The sequence below is a fragment of the Chelonoidis abingdonii genome, chromosome 6, assembly GCF_003597395.2.
Source record: "Chelonoidis abingdonii isolate Lonesome George chromosome 6, CheloAbing_2.0, whole genome shotgun sequence".
NCBI lineage: Eukaryota > Metazoa > Chordata > Testudines > Testudinidae > Chelonoidis > Chelonoidis abingdonii.
In genome coordinates, this window is record NC_133774.1 from 76,752,820 (window position 1) to 76,780,497 (window position 27,678).

The following is a 27,678-nucleotide window of genomic DNA, read 5'->3' on the forward strand; positions in this document are numbered from 1 at the left end:
TGGGGAAGTTTTTAACCTAAGCTGGTAGAGATAAGTTTAGGGGGTCTTTCATGTGGGTCCCCACATCTGTACCCCAGAGTTCAGCGTGTGGAGGGAAACCTGACATAGGCCTACTTTATTCAACAGCTGACAAAAGAATTTTCCATCCCCGTATTGCAAAAGCTCTTCTTCCTAATCCTAGGCCTCAATCTTCCATTACTGTAGCCATACGTATCTCCTGGAGACAAAATGAAACAGCCTTTCCTGAATATCTTAGGAACTTCAATGATGATTCATCCAGGGTAATAACCATAGGAAATTTTAGGGGGAGGCAATCTAGCAGTCAAAAGGATTGGGACAGAGAAGGCAAACTAATGTAATCTTTCGGGTTCCACATGTAGGTTGTCAGAAAGACCAACTTTGCATAGATTCATAGAGTTTACAGCCAGAAGGGATCATTTGTTCATCTAGCGTGACTTCCTGTATATGACAGGCCATTAAATTTCACCTACTTATCCTGTATTGAGCCCAATAAATCGTGTCTGACTAAAGTACAACTTCTAGAAAGACATCCATTCTTGATTTGAAGACATCAAGACACAGATAATCTGCTACTTCCCTTGGAGCAGGTTGCAATGATTAATTAACCTCACTGTTAAAAAATAATAATAAAATAATAATTATTATTATTACCTGACTTGGGCTTCCAGCCATTGGTTCTTTTTATGCCCGTCTCTGATAGCTATTATTTCATCTAATCTATCTTTTTGATAAAATACACAGATTTACTTCTAATGTTTTGTCTATACTGGCAAGTTTCTGCACGGCAAAGCAGCTTTCTGCGGTGTAATTCCCGAAGTGTACACACTGCCAGGCCACTCAGTGCACAGAAACTGTGCAGATGCAGCTCTTTAAAAAAACTACTCCGATGAGAGGCGTATAGCTTTCCGTGCTGGGGCTACAGTGCCACGGTGCCAATGCAGACACCCTGGTCGATTACGGCACTGCAACTGGCCTCCGGGAGGTGTCCCACAATGCCCGTTCTTGCCTCTCTGGTCATCGATTTGAACTCTACTGCCCTGCCCTCAGGTGACCAACCGTAAGCCCCACCCCTTGAATTTCTTGGGAATTTTTCAAGTCCCCTTTTTGTTTGCTTGGTGATGCCTGCAGTGGTCTCAGTGCATCTTTACAGGTGAGCATGCCTGCTCCACGCACCAGGTGATCCCCCCGCTTGTAACAATGCCAAGTTGCTGGATCTCATCAGCATTTCGGGAGAGGAGGCTGTCCAGTCCCTGCTGCGCTCTAGCTGTAGGAATTATGACACCTACGGACAGATTTCATGATGCATGACAGAAAGGATGCATGACGGGGACACAGTGCAGTGCAGGGTCAAAGTAAAGGAGCTGCAGAATGCCTAACACAAGGCATAGGAGGCAAACCACCACTCTGGCACTGCATCCACGACCCGGTTCTATAAAAAGCTGGACGTGTTACTCAGTGGTGATCCTGCCTTCACTGTGAAGGCCACCATGGATACTTTGGTGGCTCACATACCAGTCGAGAATGGACCTAGCCAGGAGAAGGAAATCTTTGACCAGGATGTGGAGAGGGAGGGGGACCCAGAGGCAGACGACGACTCGGAGGTCAGAGATGCATGCATCCAGGAGCTCTTCTCTACCCTGCAGGAGGCTAGCCAGTCACAGCTGTCGGAGCTTGGTGAAGCGCAAAACAGAAGAAGAGGAGGCCCCTGGTAAGTGGGTTTGAATTTGAGAGTCGCTGAACAGGGTGTTGATTCACTCCCTCACTTCATGGGTGGGAATCTACCTCAGCGATCTCCATGAAACTCTCACGGAGATACTGGGCAATTCGCTGCCACAGGTTCTTTGCCAGAGCTGCTTTGTTTCTTGCCCCATTAAGGATAACTTTCCTGCACCACTCTGCTGTCACTGAGGCGAGGGGACCATTGCTGCACACAAACGAACTGCAAAAGGGCCAGGACAGAAGCCGTAGTCTTGGAGAAGCCCCTCCCTTGATTCCCTGCTTACCCTCAGCAGTGAGGTATCTTCCATAGTGAACATAGTCTGTGGAAAACGTGGGGACAGTAATGATTACAAGGCCTCGCCTATAGTGCTGACTCTCCCCAAGATCCTTGTGCCTAGTGTACGATACGGGTCCTGAAACACTGATTTCCCCTGACCCTGCGGTTACTCACCATTTTGGGGGTCTTTTGTCTCATGTGTGCTTGCCTGGGGTCAGACAGTTAGTGACAGGTATGTGAATATTGCTTGTGTTTTAAGCCACAAAACAATATTGTGTTGCAAACAATATTGCTCCTCTAAAATGTTGCATTTTGGCTTCGCAGATATGAGTGTGGGAGTCCAGCCTCCTTCTTTGTTATTGGTGGCTGAACGGCTGCGCAGAATTAGAAAGTGTGTCTGATGTCATGATGCACTCCGCAGCCAAAAAACAAGAACTGAAGGAGTGGCAGGACAGCAAGAAGAAGGACTGAAAGGAGAACGCGATGCACCAGAACGAATCCACAGAGTGGCTCTTTAAAGTTATGAAGTGCCAAGCAGACACACGCCAGGAATGCTACTAGCACTGCAAACTCTGCGGACTCCCAGTACCCACTGCACTCAACACCAATCCCTCTGCAATTTAGCCCTGCTGAAGTACAGTACCTACTGCACTGTACTCCCAAGGATGAGGCTGCATAGGCTACCTGGACATACACAAATCTTTAACCGTCCAGGGACCCCACCTTCTCCTGGACACTCCCTGCCCTCATCCCCCACAGTGCTGGTGTGTTTTTTTTGTTTGTCTCTCTCCTCCGGTTGTTAATTTTTAATAAAAGAATTGTTTTGGTTTGAAAGCCATCTTTATTCAATTAACTGAAAGCAAATATAGCCCTGCAAAGCAACAGGCAATTTTCTTAAATCTTCATACAGCATCATCTGCACCAATCATAATCACCTCCTAGCAATACAAGCACTGCATTCCCAAGCACAGTAACAAATATCAGTGGATTTCCGCTTCAAATTGCTGCCTGAACGCATCCCTGATTGTTATGGCCCTGCACTGTGCCCCTCTAACAGCCCTGGTCTCTGGCTGTTCAAGCACTGAGCCCCAGCAGTCCAGCCTTGAGTGAAGTTTTCACCCTTCCCTTTACAGATATTATGGAGTGTACAGCACATGGCTATAAGCATTAGAATATTGTCATCAGGCAAGTCCAGCCTCCCATATAGGCAGTGCCAGCGGGCTTTTAAACAGCCAAACACACTCTCAACAGTCATTTTGCACTTGCTCAGCCTGTTGTTGAACCACTCCTTGCTACTGTCAAGGTGCCCCATGTATAGCTTCATAAGCCACTGCATTAAGGGGTAGGCAGGGTCTCCCAGGATCATAATGGGCAATTTGACTTCCCCTACGGTGATCTTCTGGTCCGAGAAGCAAGTCCCTGCTTGCAGTTTCCTGAATAGGCCAGTGTTCCGAAAGATGCATGCGTCACGCACCTTTCCGGACCAGCTCGTGTTAATGGCCATGAAACACCCACAGTGACCCACAAGGACTTGATATTCTGTGTGGTTTTCCATAGAACTAATCGTGATCCTTAACAAGTCAACAACTTCAAAACTATGGCATGATAGTAGCCATAATAAATTTGTCTCTATAGAACAATAAAGAAAACCTATTGCTGACCTGCAGCTGGTAAACATGATTTTGAGAATGAAAACTCCAAGTTTATTAATAATACCTCCACATAGAAAAATACTCCTTCCAATTAATGTAGTTGGTGGGTAGATGGTCTGGTGGCAGAACTGCAATATGTGTGCACCTATTGCCCCTCCGCAGTTAGGGATGCCTATTTGTGCAAAGCCATCTTCCACAGTGCAATCGCTACGCACTTCTACAAAGGAAGGGCAGCTCTTGTTCTCGTGTCCTTGCACCGCAGTGCTGAAGCGAGCTCATCACACAGTCCCATGAATGGGGCTTTCCTCATCTGAAAATTCTGCAGCCAGTGCTCATGATCCCAGAGGTGCATGACGATGTGATCACACCACTCAGTGCTTGTTTCCCCAAGCTCAAAAGTGGCAATCCACTGTCGTCACCACCTCCATGAATGTCACAAGCAATCTTGTGTTGTATCTACTACACGTGGTGAGATCAACGTCAAACTCCTCTTGCCTTTGTGGTTAAAGGAATAACTCCACTGCCACTCATGACATGTTAGTGAGAGTCAGCAGAATATTGGTCAACAGTGCAGGATCCATTCCTGGAGACCAAAAGAGGCAGAGCACATAGTACACAAACCATTGAAAGATGCTGCCAAATACAGACAGAAGCACAGGAATTGCTGGGATGTGAAGCAACACATCACGGGGCATTGAGACAGGAGCCTCACGACCCCCTCTGCCTTCCCACAACTCTTAGTGGCAGAAAAGGAAGAGCTGCTCTGTGGGATAGCTGCCCAGAGTGCACTGCTCCGAATATTACTGCAAGTGCAAACACGCTATTGCGCAGGCAGCTGACAGTGTGAACACACAATAGCGGTTTCCCTTCAGTGCTCTCTGAGTGGTGCTGTAACTGCTGGCAATGTAACTCTGCCAGGGTAGACATACCCTACATCTCTCACTGTATGGCATTATCTCTAGCCCTCCAAGCATCTTATGGCACTTTTCCACACCATCTCCAATTTTCCAACATCCTTTTTAAATGCTGACAACAGAACTGGCTGCAGTATTCTAGTATCAATTCCACACTAAAGTTGCCTGACCCCAAGCAAACAGATGGAGTGAGAGTCCCAACACTCAGGGCAGGTCTACACTACAGCCAGGATCGACGCTCTGAGATCAATCCACCAGCAGTCAATTTAGCAGCTCTAGTAAAGACCCACAAATCATCTGCAGCTCGCTCTCCACTTGACCCTTGTATTCTACCCGACAGGAAGAGTAAGGTAAGTTATCGGGAGAGTTTCTCCTGTCAACCCCCCGTGGTGTAGACCTCATGGTAACTTGACCTAAGATGACGTCAACTCCAGCTATGTTATTCACGTAGCTGGAGTTGCGTAGTGTAGGTCGACTGACCACAGTAGTGTAGACATAGCCATGGTTTCTTCTTAAAGAGGTCACTATTCTTTAATAAGTAAGCTCTTCATTTCAGAAATCCCCTCCTGAACAATGGTCATTATAGTTTGTATGTATGTAAAAAATAATGTTAATTAGAATGCATTACAAAAAATACTAGAAATTATTTGCAATTAAACAAAGATTACCATTTGAATATATGGATATAGGCCTCTGATTTGCTTCTTCATTATCATTACATAAAAAGTAAAATATGAAACCTATTTATGTGTGTTATATTTATAAAAGTCGATGGTTCTTATAAAAGAACTACTTTCCTTTGTTTGAACCATTTCTTATGAATATACCTTTCACGTTTAATCTCCATTGAAATATCCTGTCTGTCTCTCAATAAACTACACTCCCCAAAGCAAGGTTGCATTTGATGTAATTACAGAAGAAGATGATCAAAGGGTACTGACATTACTTTAATTAACAACATTAGTCACTGCTGCAGTCCTTGCCTGCTGTTGTGATGTTACTCACCAGTAGTTATTCACAGCCAAGGGATGTGGCTATCCAATGGCCTGATAACTTTTTTTATGCCAGCAGATCAAAACAGTTACTAGCCAAATTGATGAGGTACAGAATGAGTGGCCTAAAAATGTCACAACTCATAAATGTAATCATACTATAACAGAAATGAATGAATTCCTTAGAAACTTAGCTCAGCAAAAATAAGCAATGATCTGGCTCCTGGGATTTCTAGTTAATCTAAACTAATATTCCAAGCTACTAACATACTTCGTTAGTGTTAATATAGGCTAAAGCAGGGGTCGGCATCCTTTCACAAATGATGTGCCGAGTCTTCATTTATTCTCTCTGATTTAAGGTTTTGCGTGCCAGTAATACATTTGAACGTTTTTAGAAGGTCTCTTTCTATAAAAGTCTCTAATATATAACTAAACTATTGTTGTATGTAAAGTAAATAAGGTTTTTAAAATCTTTAAGCAGCTTCATTTAAAATTAAATTAAAATACGGAGCCCCCGGACTGGTGGCCAGGACCCAGGCAGTGTGAGTGCTACTGAAAATCAGCTTGCGTGCTGCCTTTGGCACGGGTGCCATAGGTTGCCTACCCCTGGGCTAAAGAAACAAAGGCATCTGAGAAATTAACTATTACAAATACTATTATCACAAGCTATAGAAGACAAACAACCTGACACTAATTTACCCATATTTGCACTGAGCCTTGCCTGTTTTCATGCCAAAGTGGGCTACCAGGGGGTGGGGGTGGGAGGATAGAGGAGATCAACTATTTTCAAAACAGTCTGAACTTTAAAGGGGACGGAAAGGACATCATGGCTTTCAGTCACAGTTAGACCTGGGCAGTTCACACACACCAAACAAAGCACCAGCATAGCTTGCAGTCTTATCCTTGGAAAAGAAGGAGAACTATGACTATATGTTCAATGACCTGAGATTATTATAGGATCAGTCAGCAAGCACCTTGCACTTCGTTTATTACCTTATAAAGGTTTTATTTTAAGATTTTGTCAATGTTGATACCCTCAAAGTTGACTGTTAAGAATGGTCATTGTTTCTTTGCACTCCATAAATTTGTTTTTTTTGAAAACTGTAGTATATTTATTGTGTGTCACCAAACAAATATCAGAGACCAAAGTAAAATCCCTCCCACCAAATTTTTATCAGGAGTTTATAAATCCATGTTCAAGCCAAGTACTGAGAACAGTACACAAAAGCAGCACACTGCAATACTATAGCACACTGTCAGTGATTTTTTAAGACCTGATTCAGCCATAGGGCTCCTTGATGGGCTCTTGTAATGTCCCTGGTGTCTGGCTGTTCAAAATCAGCAGTTTGTCCATTTCATCACTCCGCTCTACTAGTAATGCTTCCACTTTAGCTTCACAAATATTACTCGATACATAAGTAGTAGCAATACAAGGAATATTTGCCTCACAGATATCCAGTGTAGTCATGAGGCATTGCTAGAGTTCTTTCAACCTACCAAACACACATTCAGTAGTCATCCTGTACCAGTTTGGATGGTAGTTAAATCTTTCCATGGTGCTGTTCAGGTGTCATGTACAGTTTCATGATCCAAGCAAGCAAGCAGCCACATTCCCCCAAATCACTACTGGCATATCAACCTCACTAATGTGAGTGTGCCAGTCCAGGAAGAATGTCTTTTGGAAGTCCTGTATTCCTAAAGTTGCACTGACATAAACAGATGGTTAAGGGTTAATGTCTCTTTTACCTGTAAAGGGTTAAAAAGCTCAGTGAATCTGGCTGACACCTGACCAGAGGACAAATGGGGGGACAAGATACTTTCAAATCTTGGTGGAGGGAAGTCTTTGTTTGTGCTGTTTGTTTGGTTCGTTGTTCGCTCTTGGGGCTAAGAGGGACCAGACGTGCAACCAGGTCTTTCTCCAATCTTTCTGAAACAGTCTCTCATGTTCATAATAGTACGTGCTAGCTAGAAAAGGTGGATTAGTCTTATGTTTGTTTTCTTAACTTGCGAATGTGTATTTTGCTGGAAGGATTTTACCTCTGTTTGCTGTAACTTGGAATTTCTGGCTAGGGGGGAGGGAGTCCCTCTAGGCTATATGAATTTGAATACCCTGTAAACATTTTCCATCCTAATTTTAAAGAAAGAAAAAGTAAAAATTATCTCTGTAATTAAAGGCTCTCTTTTTTAAGAACCTCATTGATTTTTTCCTTGTTTAAGACCCAAGGGGGTTAATTCCTCTCTGTTTTAAGATCCAAGGAGTTTGGATCAGTGTAGTCTCTCAGGGTAACCTATGGAGGGGAAAGTCTGGGAGGGGGAATGGTTTATTTCTCCTGGTTTTAAGACCCAAGGGGTTTGGGTTTTCGGTTCCCCAGGGAAGGTTTTGGGGGAACAGAAAGTGTGCCAAACACACTATATTTTGGCTGGTGCTATCAAATCTAAGCTAGGAATTAAGCTTAGAAGGGTACATGCAGGTCCCCACTTTTAGGATGCTAAAGTTCAAAGTGGGAAAAATACCTTGACATGCATAAATCATGCATCTTCCCTGACCAGCACAGTTAGTGAAACAGCCTGGAGATCTCCCAGTGTTTGCATAACTATGGAAAAGTACCCTTCCTGTTTAGGTACTCAGACACAAGGTGGGTGTGGGAGAAGGATCTGATTATGCAACCTATTGCCCCATCACAGTTTGAGAAGCTCACTTTTTTTCAAACCCTCTGTTATTTGCTGCACGAAGTAGGACACACTTAATGGCCTTGCACTCCTGGATGACAGCCACTCTCCATAGGTGATTTTTCCAACTCTGAATTGACTGCCCACCAACCACTTGCAGTCTCCAGTTGCAAACTTTCAACTGTGATTGCCACCTGTTTTTCTATTGTCCAGCAGCTCTCATTCTGGTATCACTGTACTGAAGAGAAAAGATCCAGGAACTTGCCATTCTGCATGCAAAAGTTCTGAAGCCACTGCTGATCGTCTCAGCTGCAAGCCCATCATGCCACAGGCTGAAAAACACCATTCCACCCTGTGGAGCTGGTCAATATATGCCTGTAACACTCTGTAATTTTTATTCACTATCTGCATCATCCATTCCTTCTCCTCCTCAGTTGTCTCAGTTCCTTCATTACAGCACCATCATAATCCTTGAAGTGGTAGTCACTGAAGTTCTGCAAATACAGAAAAATTGTGCACTTTGTCTCTAAAACAGCCACCAGCGCTGCACTTAGCTGTGCTAGATCTCTTAGTCCAATGGATAGAACACAAAGGCAGCATGAATGGCTACAGGCATTTTAAAAAACGGCACAAAAGTTATGGAATAGAGGAAGGGGAATTTGTGGGAACTAGACCCTGAGCTCCCATAATTTGCTGGACACAGTCTAGTTCCCACAATGCACTGCAAAAGTCTCCCACAAGGCAGAATAGTGGCCCAGGGATACTGCAATGCCTACACATGTTGCATCATATCTTTCGCCAACACAACATTTCACTACGAGGACATGCAGCACCGACAAGAGCGGCCAAGTGTGCACTCTCTCTAGCAACACTGGCAGCTGTAAGTAGACAAAAGTTCAGTTGGCAAATCTTGCTAATGTAGACATGGCCCCAGAAGAGCTACCCTGGTGGTAGAAACAATAGGGAATTTTAGGGAAAAAGTAGCAGAGAAAACAGTCTACAAAGCAAATAGAATGCCAGTCGTTCCATAGCAGTTGAAGGACAATTGGCCAGAAATAAGAGCGAAAGCAGCATGTGTAACACGTGTGGTGATCATCCATTAGTAAGTGCTGATGTTGGAAGGGATCAGAAATGAGAACCGTTTGGCAAGTGTTACCTTCTGACACAGGGGTAAAAAAGGGTGAATACCCTCCCCCCCCAATAAATTCTGTAGAAACCAGTCACTGTTAACAGAAGGAAGAGACTGAGTGCACTCCTCTGATGAGAATTAAAATTGGTGAGCAGAACCAAAGCTGAAGAGGGGAGGGATAGCTCAGTGGTTTGAGCACTGTCCTGCTAACCCAGGGTTGTGAGTTCAATTCTTCAGGTGGCCACTTAGAGATCTAGGGCAAAAATCAGTACTTGGTCTTGCTAGTGAAGGCAGGGGGCTGGACTCAATGACCTTTCAGGGTCCGTTCCAGTTCTATGATCTAAATAGGCAGATAAGCAGTTTTGCTCCTGGATATAAAGAGCTTCACAATAATTTACAAAAAGGGATTACAGGAGTTTATATATATAGGAAATATATAGATAAGAGGAATATTTTAATGATTCTTAACATCTGGCAGTGCAAGGACTTTGAAATAAAACATACTTGGAAAAATTAAGATTTAGATACTATGCAAGAGAAAATGGACATTTTAAGGTTTTAAAACATGGATTATTGAATAGAAATATCAATAAAAAGAATAAAGGGGCTTTCCACAAAATTTACAAATTCCTATATGATATTTTCCTAACCAAAGGATGTAAGTAAGCATACCCTGTGGTATAGTAGGAAAGACCAAGATTACACAAAGGTCTTACTCTGCAATCATCCCTATCTTCCTCCAAAAAGTTTCTTAGCAAAATATTGCAAAGCACTGATAAGAATTTGTAAACTGGCCCTACTCGTTAGGGACTTAATTAGAAAACAGAAAAAAACATTTACCTCATGCCATGCAGAAGTCTACTCCCACTACCTAACATATGATTAGCCACTACACTAATTCTCTACGGCAAATTGGCTCTCTCTCATGAATTATGAATTAGCTACTTCAAAGAACAAACTCTTTTTCCTTTTTTAAAACTGACAAAAATCTTGCAGAACAAATTTAATAATTTTCTCTTGGTGCTATAATGATCTTGATTTACATGAAAACAAACTTTAGGATCATCTAACACTTTTAAAGTCACAGTTATGAGTCAGTACTAGATGAGCTGAGACACCACGGGTCCAAACTAGTTTTGGGCGTTCTCTGGTTTATCAAATAAAAATCCCATACTGCCTATATGAACTGTGTACTTTGCATATACAGTATTCTGTCATTCCTGGAAGCTCAAAACTAATGAGACAAACCCAAAAAGTCATGAGGAGGTTTTCTGGGTTTTTTTTTTTGTTTTTTTTTTTTTTTAAAAGATTAAATTATGTTTAGGTTTGTTTTCCAATTTTTCCCTCTCCCCACCCCCAATGCATATGTGACAGAAACAATGCTTCAAACGTTTGCAAATTTATACTAAGTAAGGCAATTTCAGCCTCGGTGGCAGAAGCTCTCACTACAAGACTCAGTGAAGACCGGGACATCACTGTGCTAGTCCCTGTCTGGAAGAGTTTACAATCTACAGCAAAACATAGTGGTGTATTTAATGTGGTCACTGAACTTGTTTCGTATGGGGCTACCAAACATTCATTAGATGGGAACAACTATTAATCCCTGTTGAGCTGGACTTGATTCAAATTGACGATCTACATGTCAGAGGCAACCTAGCTGATTAGCGTACCCCAGGCATCCACTCATACGATTGCTACTGTTACACCTTCTACTATAGGGGTCCAAAAAAAACCAAACAAACAAAAAGTCTCTCTCATTTGGAGGATTTCCAAAAAGGACTGTTTCAAATGTATATATATATATATTTTTTTAAAGCTAGCATGACATTGATAGTGAAGTTTACCTGGGAAACTGAAGTTTGTCTTCTTATTGGCAAGGTAGATTTTGGGTAATAATCATGTTCAGGTTGCATGTTGTTCTTGTGCTGCTTTTATGTGGAAAAAGCAACTCAAATTTAATTGTGGTGCCTCTAAGGTGCATCTCTCAAATATTCACTAGGGCCTTACTCCTGTAATTGGAGCCAGATGCATGAAAAAGTCCACATGCACATACAACCACAGGATCAAAGCATTAAGATCTTAATTCTCTGCATGCTGTAAAGTCCTTCCCATCATTACATTAGGAAAGTCAGCCAAAAACTCAAATGTACTTTTAAAATATATCTACTCTGTCAGCTGCTGATGTGCAGATTACTCGCTGGTTGGCACAGTATTGACACCTTCTTGGGCTACATCCATTGGAGAACTACTGTAACAAGTACAAGATGGACACTGCCCAGTGATATCTGAAGGGAACTGGAAAACTGGCTCAATAATGCCAAGTTAAGTACTTCTAAAAGCAGCTGAGTTTTTTCCCCCCCACCATTTTATTATTGTCACCAGACTAACTTATCACATAATTAGTTTGTGCTCTATCTGCAGACCTCAGGTGCACCAATGTCTCATTATTAGTCTACAATTTTGCCAAGCTGAATTCCTCTTTATTATGCTTAACTCTTTCCTACTGCTTTTGAACTGAGGCCCATGAATGACAGCATTAAAGAGCCTCTCATCAATAATTAGATGTTTATGTTTATTTACCTCACAAAAGAGGTTTATTAGAATTTAGTTGAATTTATTTTCTACTGTGACTGTTGCATAATATAACAATGCCTTTATTTCACAAGATGCAAGTGTTTTAGTATCAATACTAAAAGTTCAAAAAATACTAAATACATTTCCAGCTCACATTTTAAACATATGGACTCCTCCAAATCCCATCAATTGCAACTAAGTATTTCTATTGCATTCCTGCTATAATTATTGTGCAGATGTTCCTATTATGAGAAGGAATTGTACAACACTGTACTAAAAACACATAAGCATTTTTTTGGTCTAAAACCCTCTACTGGCCACAGAATCTAGCTTTAAAGCAATCTGAAAATTTTGCTAGGGTTAAAAAGAGGCCTAACACACATAGACACAAATGACAAGGCAAAAACCTAAGCCAATTGCAGAGTTCTATTTCTCATTCACTATGTTGGCAAGGGAAGGCAGCAATGATATGGTTATGTGATCAAATTGAGGGTACAAATGACTAACTTTACAGTACCCTAGCTGATTCTGAGATAACAAGGGAAACCCATCAAAGCTATCTCACATGGATGTAAAGTTATCAAGGCCATCTAAAAAAAGGATTTCTCTAGCTTCAAAAAGGAAAAGAAAATAGTCTCTTTCCAATCTTCAGATGTTAAGTGACAGGGTGCACAACAGAGGAAGAAAGCGTGTTCCTCCTTTTAATCACCACCTAGAGTGCAGGCCACCACAGAAGGAGGCAGGATCATAGCCCTATTCTCACCTCTGTACTAGCCATCAGGGCTAACTATCCAGAGAAAGGGATACACTTGCCCCTCATCATGACTGACGGGGAGCTCTAGGAAGCATCATGGAACAGTGATTCCCAGTGCTTCTAACAGGCCAATCCAGATCCGCACCTTCCTGAAATGGGGAAGGAATTACTGCAACAATCTGATTATAAGGTTTTTTGTTTCCTGCTCCAGAACTTGTTAAAATTCTAATGAACAAATCTATTTATGTTATACCTGCTCAGCCTCTTCCTTGATTAATGTTTCTTGGTGCTGCTGAAAATCTACTCTGCATTTTTAAAGGCTTTTGAACTTTTTGCAACTATCAAAATTGACATATATGACCAGACAAATATAATGTTTGACATTTGGCAGCTCCAGTGTGCATATGGAAAACTTGCTTTTAACATCTGGCTGAAATCACGAGGGCAGTTTAACAAAAAATACCGCTGTCACATTAAAAATAATTCTAAATTTATAAATTATTTGTTTTAAAAAGGTTTTTCTTTTTGCTGCACCATCAAAAATCAAAGACAACAAAAACTTTTTCTTCAGGGCTAGAGTAGCTCAACTAGTCATCCTATTTCTTTTTTAATATTTCGAATGAGAATATAATGCTAAAGAAGTGTGCAAGATGTTATTTAAAATATTATACTCTACAGCAGAGGTGGGCAAATTACAGCCCATGGGTCACATCCTGCCCTCCAGCCTGTTTAATCCGGCCCTTGAGCTCCCACTGGAGAGCGGGGTCTGGGGCTTTCCCTGCTCCAGCTGGGGAACAGGGTCAGAGACTGCTCCTGTCATAAACAGATGGTTAAGGGTTAATGTCTCTCTTACCTGTAAAGGGTTAAGAAGCACAGTAAAGCTGGCTGACACCTGACCAGAGTACCAATAGGGGGACAAGATACTTTCAAATCTTGGTGGAGGGAAGTCTTTGTTTGTGCCGTTTGTTTTGTTTGTTGTTCGCTCTTGGGACTAAGAGGGACCAGACGTACACCCAGGCTCTCCCAATCTTTCTGAATCAGTCTTTCATGTTTCAAAATTGTAAGTAATAGCCAGGCAAGCAGGATTAGTCTTATGTTTGTTTTCTCAACTTGTAAATGTTTCTTTTTGCTGGAAGGATTTTTACCTCTGTTTGCTGTAACTCTGAGCCTGAGACTAGAGGGGGTTTCCTCTGGGCTATATAAATCTAAGTACCCTGTAAAGCATTTTCCATCCTGATTTTACAGAGATAATTTTTACCTTTTCTTTCTCTAATTAAAAAGCTTTCTTTTTAAGAACCTGATTGATTTTTCCTTGTTTTAAGATCCAAGGGATTGGGTCTGAACTCACCAGGGATTGGTGGGGGGAAAGGAGGAGGGATGGTTAAATCCTCCTTATTTTAAGATCCAAGAGGTTTGGATCTGTGTTCCCCAGGGAAGGTTTTGGGGGAACAGGAAGTGTGCCAGACACTAAATTCTGACTGGTGGCAGCGTACCAGATCTAAGCTAGTAATTAAGCTTAGAAGTGTCCATGCAGGTCCCCACTTTTTGTATTCTAAAGTTCAAACCGGGGAAAGAAACCTTGACAAACTACAGCCCGTGGGTCTCATCCTGCCCTCCAGCCTGTTTAATCTGGCCCTTGAGCTCCCACTGGAGAGCAGGGCCCAGGGCTTTCCCTGCTTCTGTGCTCCAGCTGGGGAACAGGGTCGAAGACTGCTCCTCAAGTGCATGCCAAGGCTCCTGGAAGCAGCAGCGTGTCCCACCTCCAGCTCCTACGCTTAGAGGTAGCAAGGGGGCTCCATACGCTGCCCCCACCCCAAGTGCCACCCCTGCATCTCCCATTGGCCAGGAACTGTGGCTAATGGGAACTGCAGGGGCGATGTCTGTGGACGGGGCAGCACATGGAGCCACCTGGCCACACCTCCACACAGGCGCTGGAGGGGGAAAGGGAAACATGCCGCTGCTTCCAAGAGCTGCTTGAGGTAAGCACCTCCCGGAGCCTGCACTCCTGATCCCCTCTTGTGCCCCAACCTCTTTCCCTAGCCCAGAGCCCACCCCACTCCCCATTTCTGGCCCAACCCCAGAGCCTACATACCCAGCCAGTGCCTCCCCCAACCCAATTTTGTAAGCATTCATGGCCCACCATACAATTTCCATACCCAGATGTGGCCCTCGAGCAGGTGTGGGCAAACTTTTTGGCTCAACAGGCTAGTAAGTCATTTGTTTAAAATTATGAACCACAGAGGAGTCTCTGTATCAACAGCTGCGTGTGCACACACACAACACTTAAAAACTGGAGTCACTGATACACAAGTATTACTTTCAGTGATGGCAGAATTGTTGTGAATTTAGAGGTAGGATGAGTACCTACATCTCACATTTTAAGAAAAAGAAAGAAAAAAAAAATCAGAGGTTCTGAAGCAATTTGGATACTTAAGATTTTTTTCTAAATAATTAAAGCAAATTTATTAAAAATTCATGTTTAAGTTAAGTATTTATTTGAATCAAGTTCATAAAGTTCAGTAACGTGCCATTAGGAAACTGCAGACATCTTTGTGCTCAGGAAAAGTCTGCTGCCTCTCCACATTTAATTTTTCATCAAAAAACTTGCAGAAGATTTCATATTCATTATTGATACTATTGAGCACACTACATTCTTCACAAGCTATACAGCATGCAGGGGTGTTGCATATTATCTTTCTTCACCAATAGGTCAGTTATCTTCATCAAGCACATGGATAAAGTATAGTACACCAAAACACTGTTGTATAGTTACAATGATCACACCATAGATTGATCATTTCAGATTTAGTTTTTCTTACAGCAGCCATTCTTTAAGGTATAAATGTTTTATCACAACTACGAGTCTCGCTTAACCATAAACTCACGCAATAAACTCAAATTGCAAATAAAAAAATAGCAATTAATTGCACTGCTAATAAATTTCAATTGGTATTCTATTGTTTAACTATTTTGCAGCATGTTTTTCTACATTTTCAAACATATTGATTTCAATTACAAAGATATAAAGTGAGCACTGTACACTTTGTATTACAAATATTTTCACTGTAAAAATGATAAATAGTATTTTTCAGTTCACCTCATACAAGTACTGTAGTGCAATCTCTATCATGAAAGTGCAATTTACAAATGTAGTTTTTTAATTAAATAACTGCACTCAAAAACAAAGTGGATGAATATCAATGATTTTTAAAAAATAAAAAAAAAAAATCAGATTTTTTGATAACATGCTTGTTGAGGGAAAAACCTATTGAAAGATAATTTTAATTACGATGCATTATAGCTCAAATATATCTCATCATGGAATACGGACTATAAATTCTAATTCTATACTATGAGACAATATATTCATGTAACGTTTAAGAAAAGTTTTGTAAATAAGTTCCAATAGTTCATGGATTAGGGACCCAATCTTATGAGGCTCCACGGGCTTCTGTACAGATTATTTAGGTTAATCTTTCCATCTACCCAATGGGACTCAGTGCTCAGCCTAGAAGATACCATCAGAGATGCTTAGTTTTGCAGTTCTCAAATTGTGGATTTGTGTCTCCAGAGATAGATGTTTGCTGTTAACAAGCATGTTAAGTAAATACATAAATACAATAAAATATAGAGGTGAGAAATAACAGACCTCAGCTCTATTGTCCCTCTGCAGATTTGTGTACACCGAGACAATCCCCTACCTCTCTCAAAGTGAAAAGTTTCAAAAAGCTCAATGAATAGAAGATTGTTGGGGGCAGAATAGATCTGGACAAGGAGAAGTCTAGAGATAAATGTGAGAAGGGAGGGACAGGCAGCAGAAACAAAAGTGAAACTGTTTGAGCAGCATATTCCAGAAGTCTTGAGGTCTTTCTGGGTGTAGCCTTCATTGATTTGAGATCTACCATACCATTCTCTCACTAGAAGAGAAAACCTATAATGGCAGCAAGCCATGAATGAGACCCAGTTTGGGAATATTTTAATGAAGGTCTTCTATCTGTGGGTAAGATAGACATGCGTGCAAAATTCAAACAGTACAGCAAAGAAATGCAAGGCCTGGTTGCCCGGATGAAACATCATGAGAAGTGTTCCTTCTCAGGAGGAAGCTCCTTGAAGATGATAAAAGGAACATGTCTGAACATGCAGGATCTTCAGGTTGGTAAACTTTTTTATTTCATACTTCTTTCTTAAGGATTGCCAGTCTTCCTTCTGGACTAGTCTTGAATTCTCATGTTTGAGCAAGAAAGATAGTTGTTACTCTATGGTACTATCATTTTAGATGCAGTTGTGATAAAAAATAAGTAGCTGAAATAGGCAGATCTTCCTTTTACAATTTCATCTTTAAAGTAGTACTGAGTGTCAGTGAATGCAATGAGTAATACTAAATGAGCAGTATGGTATAATAATTAAATAACTGCATTGACTTAACATACGGGCTTCTGAAGACTATACATCTTCAAGATCACCATCATCACTACCAATGATAGTGTTTCAGTCACATCACATATGTCACATAGCCACAGTATATCACCAGCAGCAAAAAGGAAAAAAAAAAACAAAAAAAAAAAACAAAAACAAAAAAAACACACAATCTCCATCATCCAGAGACAACCACAGATAAATTTGTGATAAGAACCAGCAGATTACAAAAAGAAGTAATTGATTAAAAAATTGCCCAGTTTGTTTATGCAACAAACTCTCCTTTCCATATGATTGAGAACTCACACTTCATTAACAGGGTTCAGTCATTAAGACCAGGATACAGTCCACCTAACAGAGCAGATGTCACGGGCAAATTGCTGCGAAAAGCGTATGAAAGAGAAATTCCGCAGTATGCAAAAGGTAGATAATGCTGTTTTATTTCTTAATGCAGGATTTTTTTGTACATAATTCTACATTTGTTAGTTAAACTTTCATGATAAAGAGATTGTACACTATAGTACTTATATTAGGTGTCTTGAAAAGTACTATTTCATTTGTTTTTTTATAGTGCAAATATTTGTAATAAAAAATAAATAAATATAAAGTGACCACTGTACACTTTGTAAGCTGTGTTGTAACTGAAATCGATATATTTGAAAATGTAGAAAACGTCCAAGAATATTTAAATAAATGGTATTCTATTATTAACTGTGTGATTAATCACAACTTAACCGCTTGGCAGCCCTAATCACAACACGCAGTATGACAATTATAAAAAGTAGCAATGGCTGTCTTAAAAATGTCTTTCACAACAGCAAGAATTATTACTCCTAGTCCCGCAAACATACAAAGATACCTAGGACTGCTTTCATGGATTGTTAGACCTCAATTCACAAGCACACAATTAACACTGATCTACTATACATGATATTCCGGATAATTTAAGTTTTCCTTGGTTAAAATCATAGGGCCTGTTCCTGCAAATACTTCTCATGCACAATTCCCTTTGAAGTTTACAGAAGAATTGTGCACATAGCATCTACAGACCTTCAACCAAGATCTGTAACAACAAATTGCTAGATATTGCTTCATGTCATCCTCTTTTATATGACCAACAGCCTTTTTTAAAGCAGTATACTACATTTAGGGAACAGTGATGCACTAGTGTACATAAGAGCACCATTTCCTAACCCTAATGTTGCTCAAAGATTGTCATGTTAAAATATCTACATAGTCTCATTTAGAAGATTAGGGTTGAAAGAGACCTCAAGAGGTCTCAAATTGAAATTGTGCTTAAATATAAAGCACAATTTCAAAGGGGAATATTGTTTGTTTCTTTAATTATAGCTGTCAAGATGACACAGAAATTAAATTGGATCTACATTTCCTGATTACAATTTAAAAACAAACAAAACAACAAAAAAAAAAAACACACCACCACAGAAAAACAAAAACTGTTGCTAAGCAGGTTGTTTAAATCTTCAGAAAAAAAGTCTTTAAAAATGACAAAGCAATTGCTACTCAGCAATCACCAAAAAATACAAAATATATATGTGAGGAAATCACATCTAAATGTTAAACTCTTTTAAGTTGATGAAACAAAGGGGCCAGATGGTAGAGGTGGTGACATCAAAAGCTGTCTGCTACTTTCCATTTTGTTAGAATTAGCAGTCAGTTTTATTAACTATTTTTTGAGACACTTGCTAGACTTACTGACAGCACTTTATATTAATACAAAATAGATAAGCCTGTCCCTTTTTAAAAATACAGGTTCAGAGAGCAGCACTCATGTCAATTACGATCATCTGGCTGCTCACTGGACTAGAACTGGCAGAGGGATGGCATAACAGGCAAGTTCACATTGTATTAACCACGCATCCATGATCCCAGCTAATCCACTATTCTAGTTTAATTGATGGTTTACCCAGCCAGAACCCCACGGGCATGTTTTAAAACAAGGCATACATGTTTTCAGTTGTATTATATTTTGAGCCTATAACAAAGCTTAGATAGCTTCTCTGACCAAAATGTGTTTGGTTGAGTGGGGATTGTAAAAATCAGATTGTGAACTGGCATCAAAACAACATACAAGAAACCAATAATCCACTAACCTAGAACAGACTTTAATCATCATCTCATAATAAGATCATAAAGATCTCTGATATCCACTGATATAGACTATATCTATTATTAATATATCGGTATTCTATGCAGTTTGCACGTATATATCTTATATTTTCATTTTTTAATGAAAGTACATATCTAGCCCTGTTTGTGAAGATGGTATTCTATATGTAGACTGACTGTAGGTTGTCTTCTTGAATCTAAAGCCAAGTATCTCCATTGATTACTCCTGCTTTTCGCTTAGATTTCAATTATTGTGTATTTTATTTCTGTAGATGTTCTTAACTATGGCCTTGTCTATACACAAACACTGGAGTGTTTTAACTAAATCTGTTTCTGAATGGTTTAGTGAAAACACCTTGCCTAAAAATGCTTAAATAGGTTTGAGCAATGTATAGTTTACTTTTAGATTAGTGTAACTTGTTTGTAAATAAGGTCTATGTTTGATAAGCAAATTTTATTAATCTAAACAAATTTATTTGTACGAAAAATACACCATGAGGCATTAGATGGCATTATTATATCATTATTTACAACACCACTAGGAATAATTGAAGATTTCTCCCCAATCAATGGATTAAAGTGACTTCAAAACATTCTATTAACTAACAGATATTGGAAGTGATTTTCAAGAGTTACTCCTCAGGGCATTCTGCACCAACAAATTAAAAATTCTGTGCACAGTATTTTAAAATCCTGCAAATTTTGTCATATAAATATGGAGGCTCCAGCATGGCATTGGGGAGCACAGGCAACTGCCTGCACAGAGGTAGAAGACCATTAGCCCATTCGTTTATAAGCCGCCCCCGCCCCCCAAGATGGTTAGGTAAAAATTGCAAAAACTGTATGACTCTTGCGGTGGTGGAATCTTCTTCCTTAGAGGTTTTGAAGGACAGGCTTGACATGGCTGGGATGATTTAGTTGGGATTGATCCTGCTTTGAGCAGGGGGTTGGACTAGATGACCTCCTGAGGTCTCTTCCAACCCTGATAGTCTATGATTTTATATTTCAGGGGTTGGCAAACTCTGACTCCTGGACGTCGGAGTAAACAGCTGGCGGGTTGGGACATTTTGTTTACTTGGAGCATCTGCAGGCCCCTCAGCTCCCTGTGGTCGCAGTTCGCCATTCCCAGCCAATGGGAGCTGTGGGAATGGTGAACCGTGGCCACAGGAATCCGCGTGGCGCCATGCCTACACACGCTTCAAGTAAACAAAATGACAATGTATTAGATATTCAATTCAATGATTCCATAGAGTTTAAAATAATCAAATTTTAGTGCAGATCTGTTTATAAGCCGACCCCCACTCTTTGATGCGTCACTTTTTTACCAAAAATATTCGGCTTATGAACGAGTAGTATACACAGTAATTAAAAATATCAGTGTTTCTTTAAAGGGAAATACAAGTAAAGGACACTGAGACAGGGGTAACAAAATAATGCAAGAACAAGACAAAGTGATAACAGCAAGAACCACTAAATAGAAGAATCGAGGTTCACTGCACTAATCCAGACTTCAAACAAACTAAATTCTGCCAAGTCATTTTTTTTTAAATGTCATTCCCTGTTATTTTTCTACTGACACCACGTTATTTTCTGACTTTACTATATGATCCACCGATTTAGAACTTAATGGCTTTGGGGCAATCCTGCACATTTACATACACTGAACATTAAGCATCCACATAAGTGCATGCAGGATTGGGGCTCTAAAGTCCTAGTTACAGCTGTTCAGCATCTGCTGGATACTACTTGGGTAAACTGATTAAAATCAGGAGAGCATAGGCTGGCAGAAATGACTGCTCAAGGTAACTTAACTGTTTTTCCTGGGAATATGTACATAAATTTAAAACCCAAGTTGTGGAGCTAGAATATTGTGCTTTGTTACCAGGGCCAGCTCTAGCCATTTCGCCGCCCCAAGCACGGCGACAAGCCACAGGGAGCGCTCTGCCGCTCGCCAGTCCCGCAGCTCCGGTGGATCTCCCGCAGGCGTTCCTGTGGATGCTCCACCGGAGCCGCGGGACCAGCAGACCCTCCGCAGGGATGCCTGCAGAAGGTCCACCGGAGCCGCCTGCCACCCTCCTGGCAACCGGCAGAGCGCCCCCCGCGGCATGCCGCCCCAAGCATGCACTTGGTGCGCTGGGGCCTGGAGCCAGCCCTGTTTGTTACCACTTGATGATTACCTCTTCTGGTCATTCCCTCTGGGGCTCCTGGCATTGGCCACTGCAGGAAGACAGGTTATTGGGCTAGACAGGCCTTTGGTCTGACCCAGTATGGCTGTTCTTATGTACTATTTGGTACTGAGCTTTCTGGCTCATAGTTACCAGCAGCGGGTTATAATGCTATTGCTGTAATTTCAACTACATATGCACGTATAAGAGTTGGGCCTGTAATACTGAGTAATACTGTCTCATGATTTCCTTATATCTGTCCATCCATCTGTAGCCACACATCTCCCTCTGTGGAAAAGCTAAGGCAAGAATTCTCAAACTGGGGGTCAGGACCCCTCAAGGTTATTAGGTGCAGGGTCACAAGCTGACAGCCTTCACCCCAAGCCCCACTTTACCTTTAGGATTTATAATGGTTTTAAATATATAATTTGATTTGTAAGGAGGGATCACACTCAGAGGCTTGCTATGTGAAAAGGGGTCACCAGTACAAAAGTTTGGGAACCACTTGGCTAAAGGAACATACACAACAAAAATGCAGCCTCCTCACCTACTGCACCAGTGAAAGGTGTGGAGATGCTTACGTGAATCCTGTGATGTACAACCTGTACAACTCAATGTGCTTTACAAAGGAGATAAGCACATCATTCCCCCTCCCGCCCTGTTTTTTCAGAGAGGAGAAAAGTGAGGTAGGTAGACGAGAAGTGACTTGGTCAAGGTCAGGCACTGGCAGAGCTGCAGCTCCCCTTCCCCAGCAGCTGAAGTCTGCGTCCTAAGCGAACACAAGCATGTGGCTGGTAGCTCAGCAGAGACACTTAATCCTGCAACCCCCGCCCTGGCTCGGCTCCGCTCCCCTCCCCGCGCCTCAGGACTCCCGAAGGCACGTCTCGCCCCGCGCCCGAGCCAGACCCGGCGGAACCCCGCGCTGCCGCCCGTGCGCGATGCGAGCAGAACTGGGCCCAGACAGCGGCTCGTGTCCTCGCACTTCCCCTTCCACAACGGTAGGGGGCGCAGCCGCCAGGCCCCGCTGCCCGGCTCGGGCTTAGCCCGCGCGCTGCTCCTCACCGGCAGCGCCCGCACTCCGCGCGCCTCACGCAGCGCTCCACGGGCAGCTCCCACAGACCCTCGCAGCCGCCATCTTCGCGCCCCACTGCTGCCTCCGCGGGCCCTTCCGCCGCGCCCGACTCTTCGCTCCCAGTCGCTGGCGTCTCCATTTCGCCGCCGGCTAGGCAGAGCCGCAGCGATGTGGAAGGCAGCCGCCAAGTGGCGCTAAGAGGCCGCAAAAGGCGGCGGTCGGTTGGGAGCCTGGGTAAGGCCGCGGTTTCCCGTCACGTGTGTGTGGGGATGGTCAAACGCCTATCACGGGCTGCTCAACCAATCAGAAGGCCAGATAGGGTCACTAGTCCCGCCTTGGGTGGGGCGGGGGGTGCGGTAGCCGGTGATCCTGGTGCGGAGGTGCCAGCCTAGGGAGGGGAAGGGCGCTGCGCAGCCTTCTCCAGTTGCGCCAGACGCAAGCCCAGAGGAAGGTTCCCGGAAGCGTCTACAAGGCCGGGATACGCTGTTGCGAGCCGCGTGTGAGAGCCGGACGTTGCTGTCGCGCCCCCTACGGTGAAACTGACCAGACATCCTGGGCAGGTGTGCGTGTCTGCATTGGCCCAGAGTTACTCCGGATTAACTCCACGTGTGGCTGTGCTGGTTCTGGAAGCGGGCTGCGTTATTCTTCATTAGTTTTATTCGCTTTGTTATTCATTTGTATTAGCGTAATCTACAACTGGAGCTAATTTAAAGCTGACTTTATTCCATTTTAGCATTTATATGTAGGCAAACATACATACGTCTGCATCTGTGCTATAGCATATTCTGGTAGAGACTGTAGCTTGCAGGCATACCTTATGTGCAAATCTTTGCGGGATCAGGCCATTAGTGAAAAGTAGATGGGGGGGTAATTAATTTTTGATAAATTCAGTTTATTGTTAAAAGTTAAGGAACTTTATAATAGTCATAAAATGATGAAAAACAAACACCCAGTGGGCAAACACTTTTAATAAAACACCACCTTCAAAAGATGACCCTTGGAACTTAAATCATAACTCTGCTATGGATTTTTAAAAAAAGATACTGGCTTTTTGGCTCATTACAACAATTTAACCGGCTATCTTTCTTATTCCTGTGACTGCAGAGGTAGTTACTACCAGTGTCACCTGGAATTATTGCTTGCAATGTGTGTTAACTCAGACCACGTCTACACTACGCGCCATTTCGGCACGTTAAAATCGATTGCTCGGGGTTTGATATATCGCGTCTGGTCTAGACGGGGATATATCGAACCCAGAGCGCGCTTAGATCGATTCCGGAACTCCACCAAAACAAATGGAGTTCCGGATTCGACATGGCGAGCCGCGCACATCGATCCCGCACGGTGAAGACGGGTGAGTAAATCGATTTTAGATATTCGATTTCAGCTACGCTATTCTCGTAGCTGAAATTGCGTATCTAAAATCAATTTTCGCACGTAGTCTAGACGGGGCCTCATATACCCCATCTGTTCCACACTTGTATTTTTCTGAGACACTCTGAATACCTTTCCCAGACCTAAAGAAGAGCTCTTTCTCTTTCTCTTGTCTCTTTCACCAACAGAAGTCAGTCCAAAAAAAAAAAAAATTACCTCATTCACCTTGTCTCTAATTATAATATGACATTTAAATTGATAGTGCCTCATAAAGCTTTTATGGCATCAAATGTCATTCCCCAGGTGCCACTCTTTGGCTGTAAATACATTCAGATTTTTTCCACACCTTTGTTTTTTCAGCGGTAGTAGCTGTACCTAATGATTAAATATGAACTAAAATGCTTTTTTTACCTGCAAGACAAAACTCAGGGATGTGTGTTTCTAAAATTAGCACTAGTCCAGAATGGTTAATATTTTTACACTAAAGCTGACACACAAAATCCACAGGGCAAATATGGGTATTTGTTTAGTAGAAAAATGCTAAATATTTCTTTTTAAATTATAAATTAAAATGAAGCAGTCTTTTATGAATGCATAAGGTGGTTAGATTATGGATGCTTAGGGAACCATAACTTTGAATTTCCCAAGTTCTGTGTATTTACAATTAGTTTAACAGTTACATTTATTAAGGCCCTGATCCTGCAAATACATTTCAGTGCCTTCACTCATGTATAGGGTGACCAGATGTCCTGTTTTTAAAGGGACAGTCCCGTTTTGGGGGACTTTTTCTTAAATAGGTGCTTATTACCCCCCATGCCCTGTCCCGTTTTTTCCCAGTTACTATCTGGTAACCCTACTCATGTAAGAGGTCTGGTGTGTAAAGTTACTTAAACAATTGTTTTAGAATTGGAGGTTCCTATTTTGCATTTCATTTTCACTAAAAGAATTCTCTGATATACTGCATTGTTAACTTTCATTTGTATCTTTTTGCAGCTGAGCAATTTGTTGATAGCAGTTTTTCATGCGAGACTTCCCTTTTCTAAGGTTTTGCATTATCACATGTTTAGTGACTAGCCAGAATATCATTCTCACATGGAAAGTCCACTAATTGTGCTGGAAATTACCCTTTTTCTCCGCTACACATTCTCCTCTGCATTTATCTCTAAACCCTCTCTTTCTCTGTGTGCTTATCAACAACTACGAAGCCTGCAATTACTGAAAACCCCCTTTTGTTATCACTGGTACTCAAAAGGGAGGTGCCAAATGAGACATTCAGAGTAGACATGCATTTAAGAGGTGGAGGGTAGCATTTAGGAGGATAACCATATATATAATATCAGAGTGAAGTGGGAAATGATCCAGCATTATGTTTTATCAGCCTGACTGAATAGTTGTTTTCCTGACTCACTGCCCAAGCCACAGGTTAACAGCAGCTGGTTGGATACTCACCAATGTACACCACTTGGTTAATAAAACAAATATCTGCATAGTTTCCTTTTTTTCTTTTCTTTTTACAGATAACTGTATGTCAGAACACAGACTTCCTGTTCAGTTATCCATCTGGCTTCAGATTTATAGTTCCATGACCTACAGAAATGTTTAGCAAAAGAGAGCAGTGGTTCTCAAACTTTTGTACTGGTGACCCCTTTCACATAACAAGCCTCTGAGTGTGATTCCCCCCCCCCCCATATCAATTAAAAACACTTTTTTATATATTTAACACCATTATAAATGCTGGAGACAAAGCGGGGGTTGGGGTCCCTGAGGGGTCCCAACCTCCAATTTGAGAAGCCCTGAGTTAGAGTTTTCTGCTGCAGTGATCAGCTAATGAAGCAGAGGTTATGGGTAGTCTAGAGCCTCCCAGGCATCCCTTGCTCAACTGCTTGTCAGAAACTTTTGCTGTAGAAGTGGTTGCCACCAGGGCCGGCTTTAGGCCTATTCCACCAATTCCCCAAATCGGGCCCTGCGCCTAAGAGGGCCCCAGGCCCAGTGAGAATCCCTTCCCTGGCTAGAGGCACCTTTTTAATTTTTACTCACCTGGTGGCGCTTCGGGTCTCCGATGGCACTTCAGCGGCAGGTCCTTCGCTCGCTTTGGGTCTTCGGCGGCACTTCAGCGGTGGTGGGACCTTCACTTGCTCTGGGTCTTCGGCAGCGGGTCCTTCAGTGCCGCAGAAGACCTGAAGTGAGTGAAGGACCCGCCACTGAAGTGCCACCAAAGGCTTGGAGCACCACCTGGTGAGTACGAGCCCCACATGTTTTTTTACGTGTGCTTGGTTTTTTTTAGTTATCCCTGCTGGGGCCCTGTCAAAACTGTTCAAATTGAGCCCCGCACTTCCTAAAGCTGGCCCTGTTTGCCACCCCACCCTTACTGTGGGCCCCCATAATCTATTTTTATTGTATTTTTAATTTTATATATTGTTCCTCTTGTAGATGATATATAGAAACTTTATAGGAAAACAGTCAGAAAATCAGTCATAGTAATTGTGGTAATGATGCTCATAAGGCAATAATTAACCTCCTTGACTCAATCCAATTTCTGGTTTGTTTGTTTTTTATATATAGACCAACAAATTTAATTTAACATCATTCTAAGTAGACAGTATTTCTGTGTCTGTGAGATATAGTTACAGATTCTTTTTGTGTTACTTGTGTTACTTGTCAACTTGTCAGAAGAGCTCCCATGAGAGTTGAGAAATAAAACCCCTAGATTTAAAGAGCCCCCTTCACTTCCAACTGATTGAACAGACTGACATAGCATTTAACTGTGAGTGCAGTTACTACTTTTCCTTAAAGTGAGGCAATGAGGCTCCTGTACAAAGTTACAGTCAATCTCTTTCTTCTCTTCCCTGCCACAAAAAAAGACTAAGGGTGAAATCCTTTCCACAAGGTAGTCAAGGGGAGTTTTGCTATTGACTTCACTGGAGCCAGGATTTCACCCTTGTCACAGCCCTAAAGCCTATGCTCAAACATGGCATCTGTTTGGCCAATTGTCGGTCAAAAGGTCAGATTGGTACCGTGTGCAATACCGTAGTGCGGTGTGTATTTTCCCGATCTTTTCCCTGGTCACCTAAGGGTCAGTCTAGTGCTGTGTGCATAGGGCTGTGTGCAAAAGTAGTGTGCCGGGTGCAGCTCCTATTGACATAGAGGGCACCAGCTTGGAACCTGGAAGGTGAAGGAGCTAGGGACCAATCAGATGCTGACACGAGTAAGAGAGCCTTTGAATAAAACTATGTCTCATGCCAAAATCTGCAGGAGTATCTGTGGGTTAGCTGAAAGGCCTGATCATCCTTTCAGGCAGGGTCTCCTCCGGATTTAGCCGGCTCGGGTTATGTTGATTTGCTTTCTTTTTTGGATTATTTTCCCGCCAATTCGTCATGCTCTTGGTGTCTGTACTGCTGGTCAGCTGCGCCCGGAGTGTGCTATAAATACTCTGTTTTGTTTAGCCTCTTTCCTTTTTCCCTCCCTTACTTGATACCAAGCTGTGTATATAGTATATGAAAGTCAAATTGTTGTATTAATTGCTATTGTGGTTAATTGTTGTATTTTACAATATTTGGTTAATGTGCGCACAGTTTACTTAGTTTTGTGTATCTGTTCTGGATTTTAGTAAGCAGTTGATCATAGATCATTTAGTTTCTTGTTGGATGTAAATAGACTGTTTCAAGTTGTGTGTATATTCTTGTTCTGATAGTATTGTTAATTGGTAAAAGTGCTCCTCCCCAGCCCAAGTTGCAACTCATTCCCGAGTAATAAACAACCACTTGGTTTTGAATTACAATCTGTTTTCGATTTGATTTTCCTCTCTCAATCAAATCCTTA

The 27,678-nt window shown here is 41.9% G+C and overlaps 1 protein-coding gene across 1 annotated transcript in view; it reads right to left on the reverse strand.

Moving 5' to 3' along the window:
* Positions 1-22,714, reverse strand: part of DTWD2 (DTW motif tRNA-uridine aminocarboxypropyltransferase 2) — a 173,870-nt gene extending 151,156 nt beyond the window's left edge. The window contains exon 1 of the mRNA XM_032799671.2: positions 22,476-22,714. Within this exon, the coding sequence (XP_032655562.1) occupies positions 22,476-22,624 (149 nt within the window). The 5' untranslated portion in view covers positions 22,625-22,714. The remainder of the gene's footprint in view (positions 1-22,475) is intronic.
* Between the last annotated feature and the right edge of the window lie 4,964 nt (positions 22,715-27,678).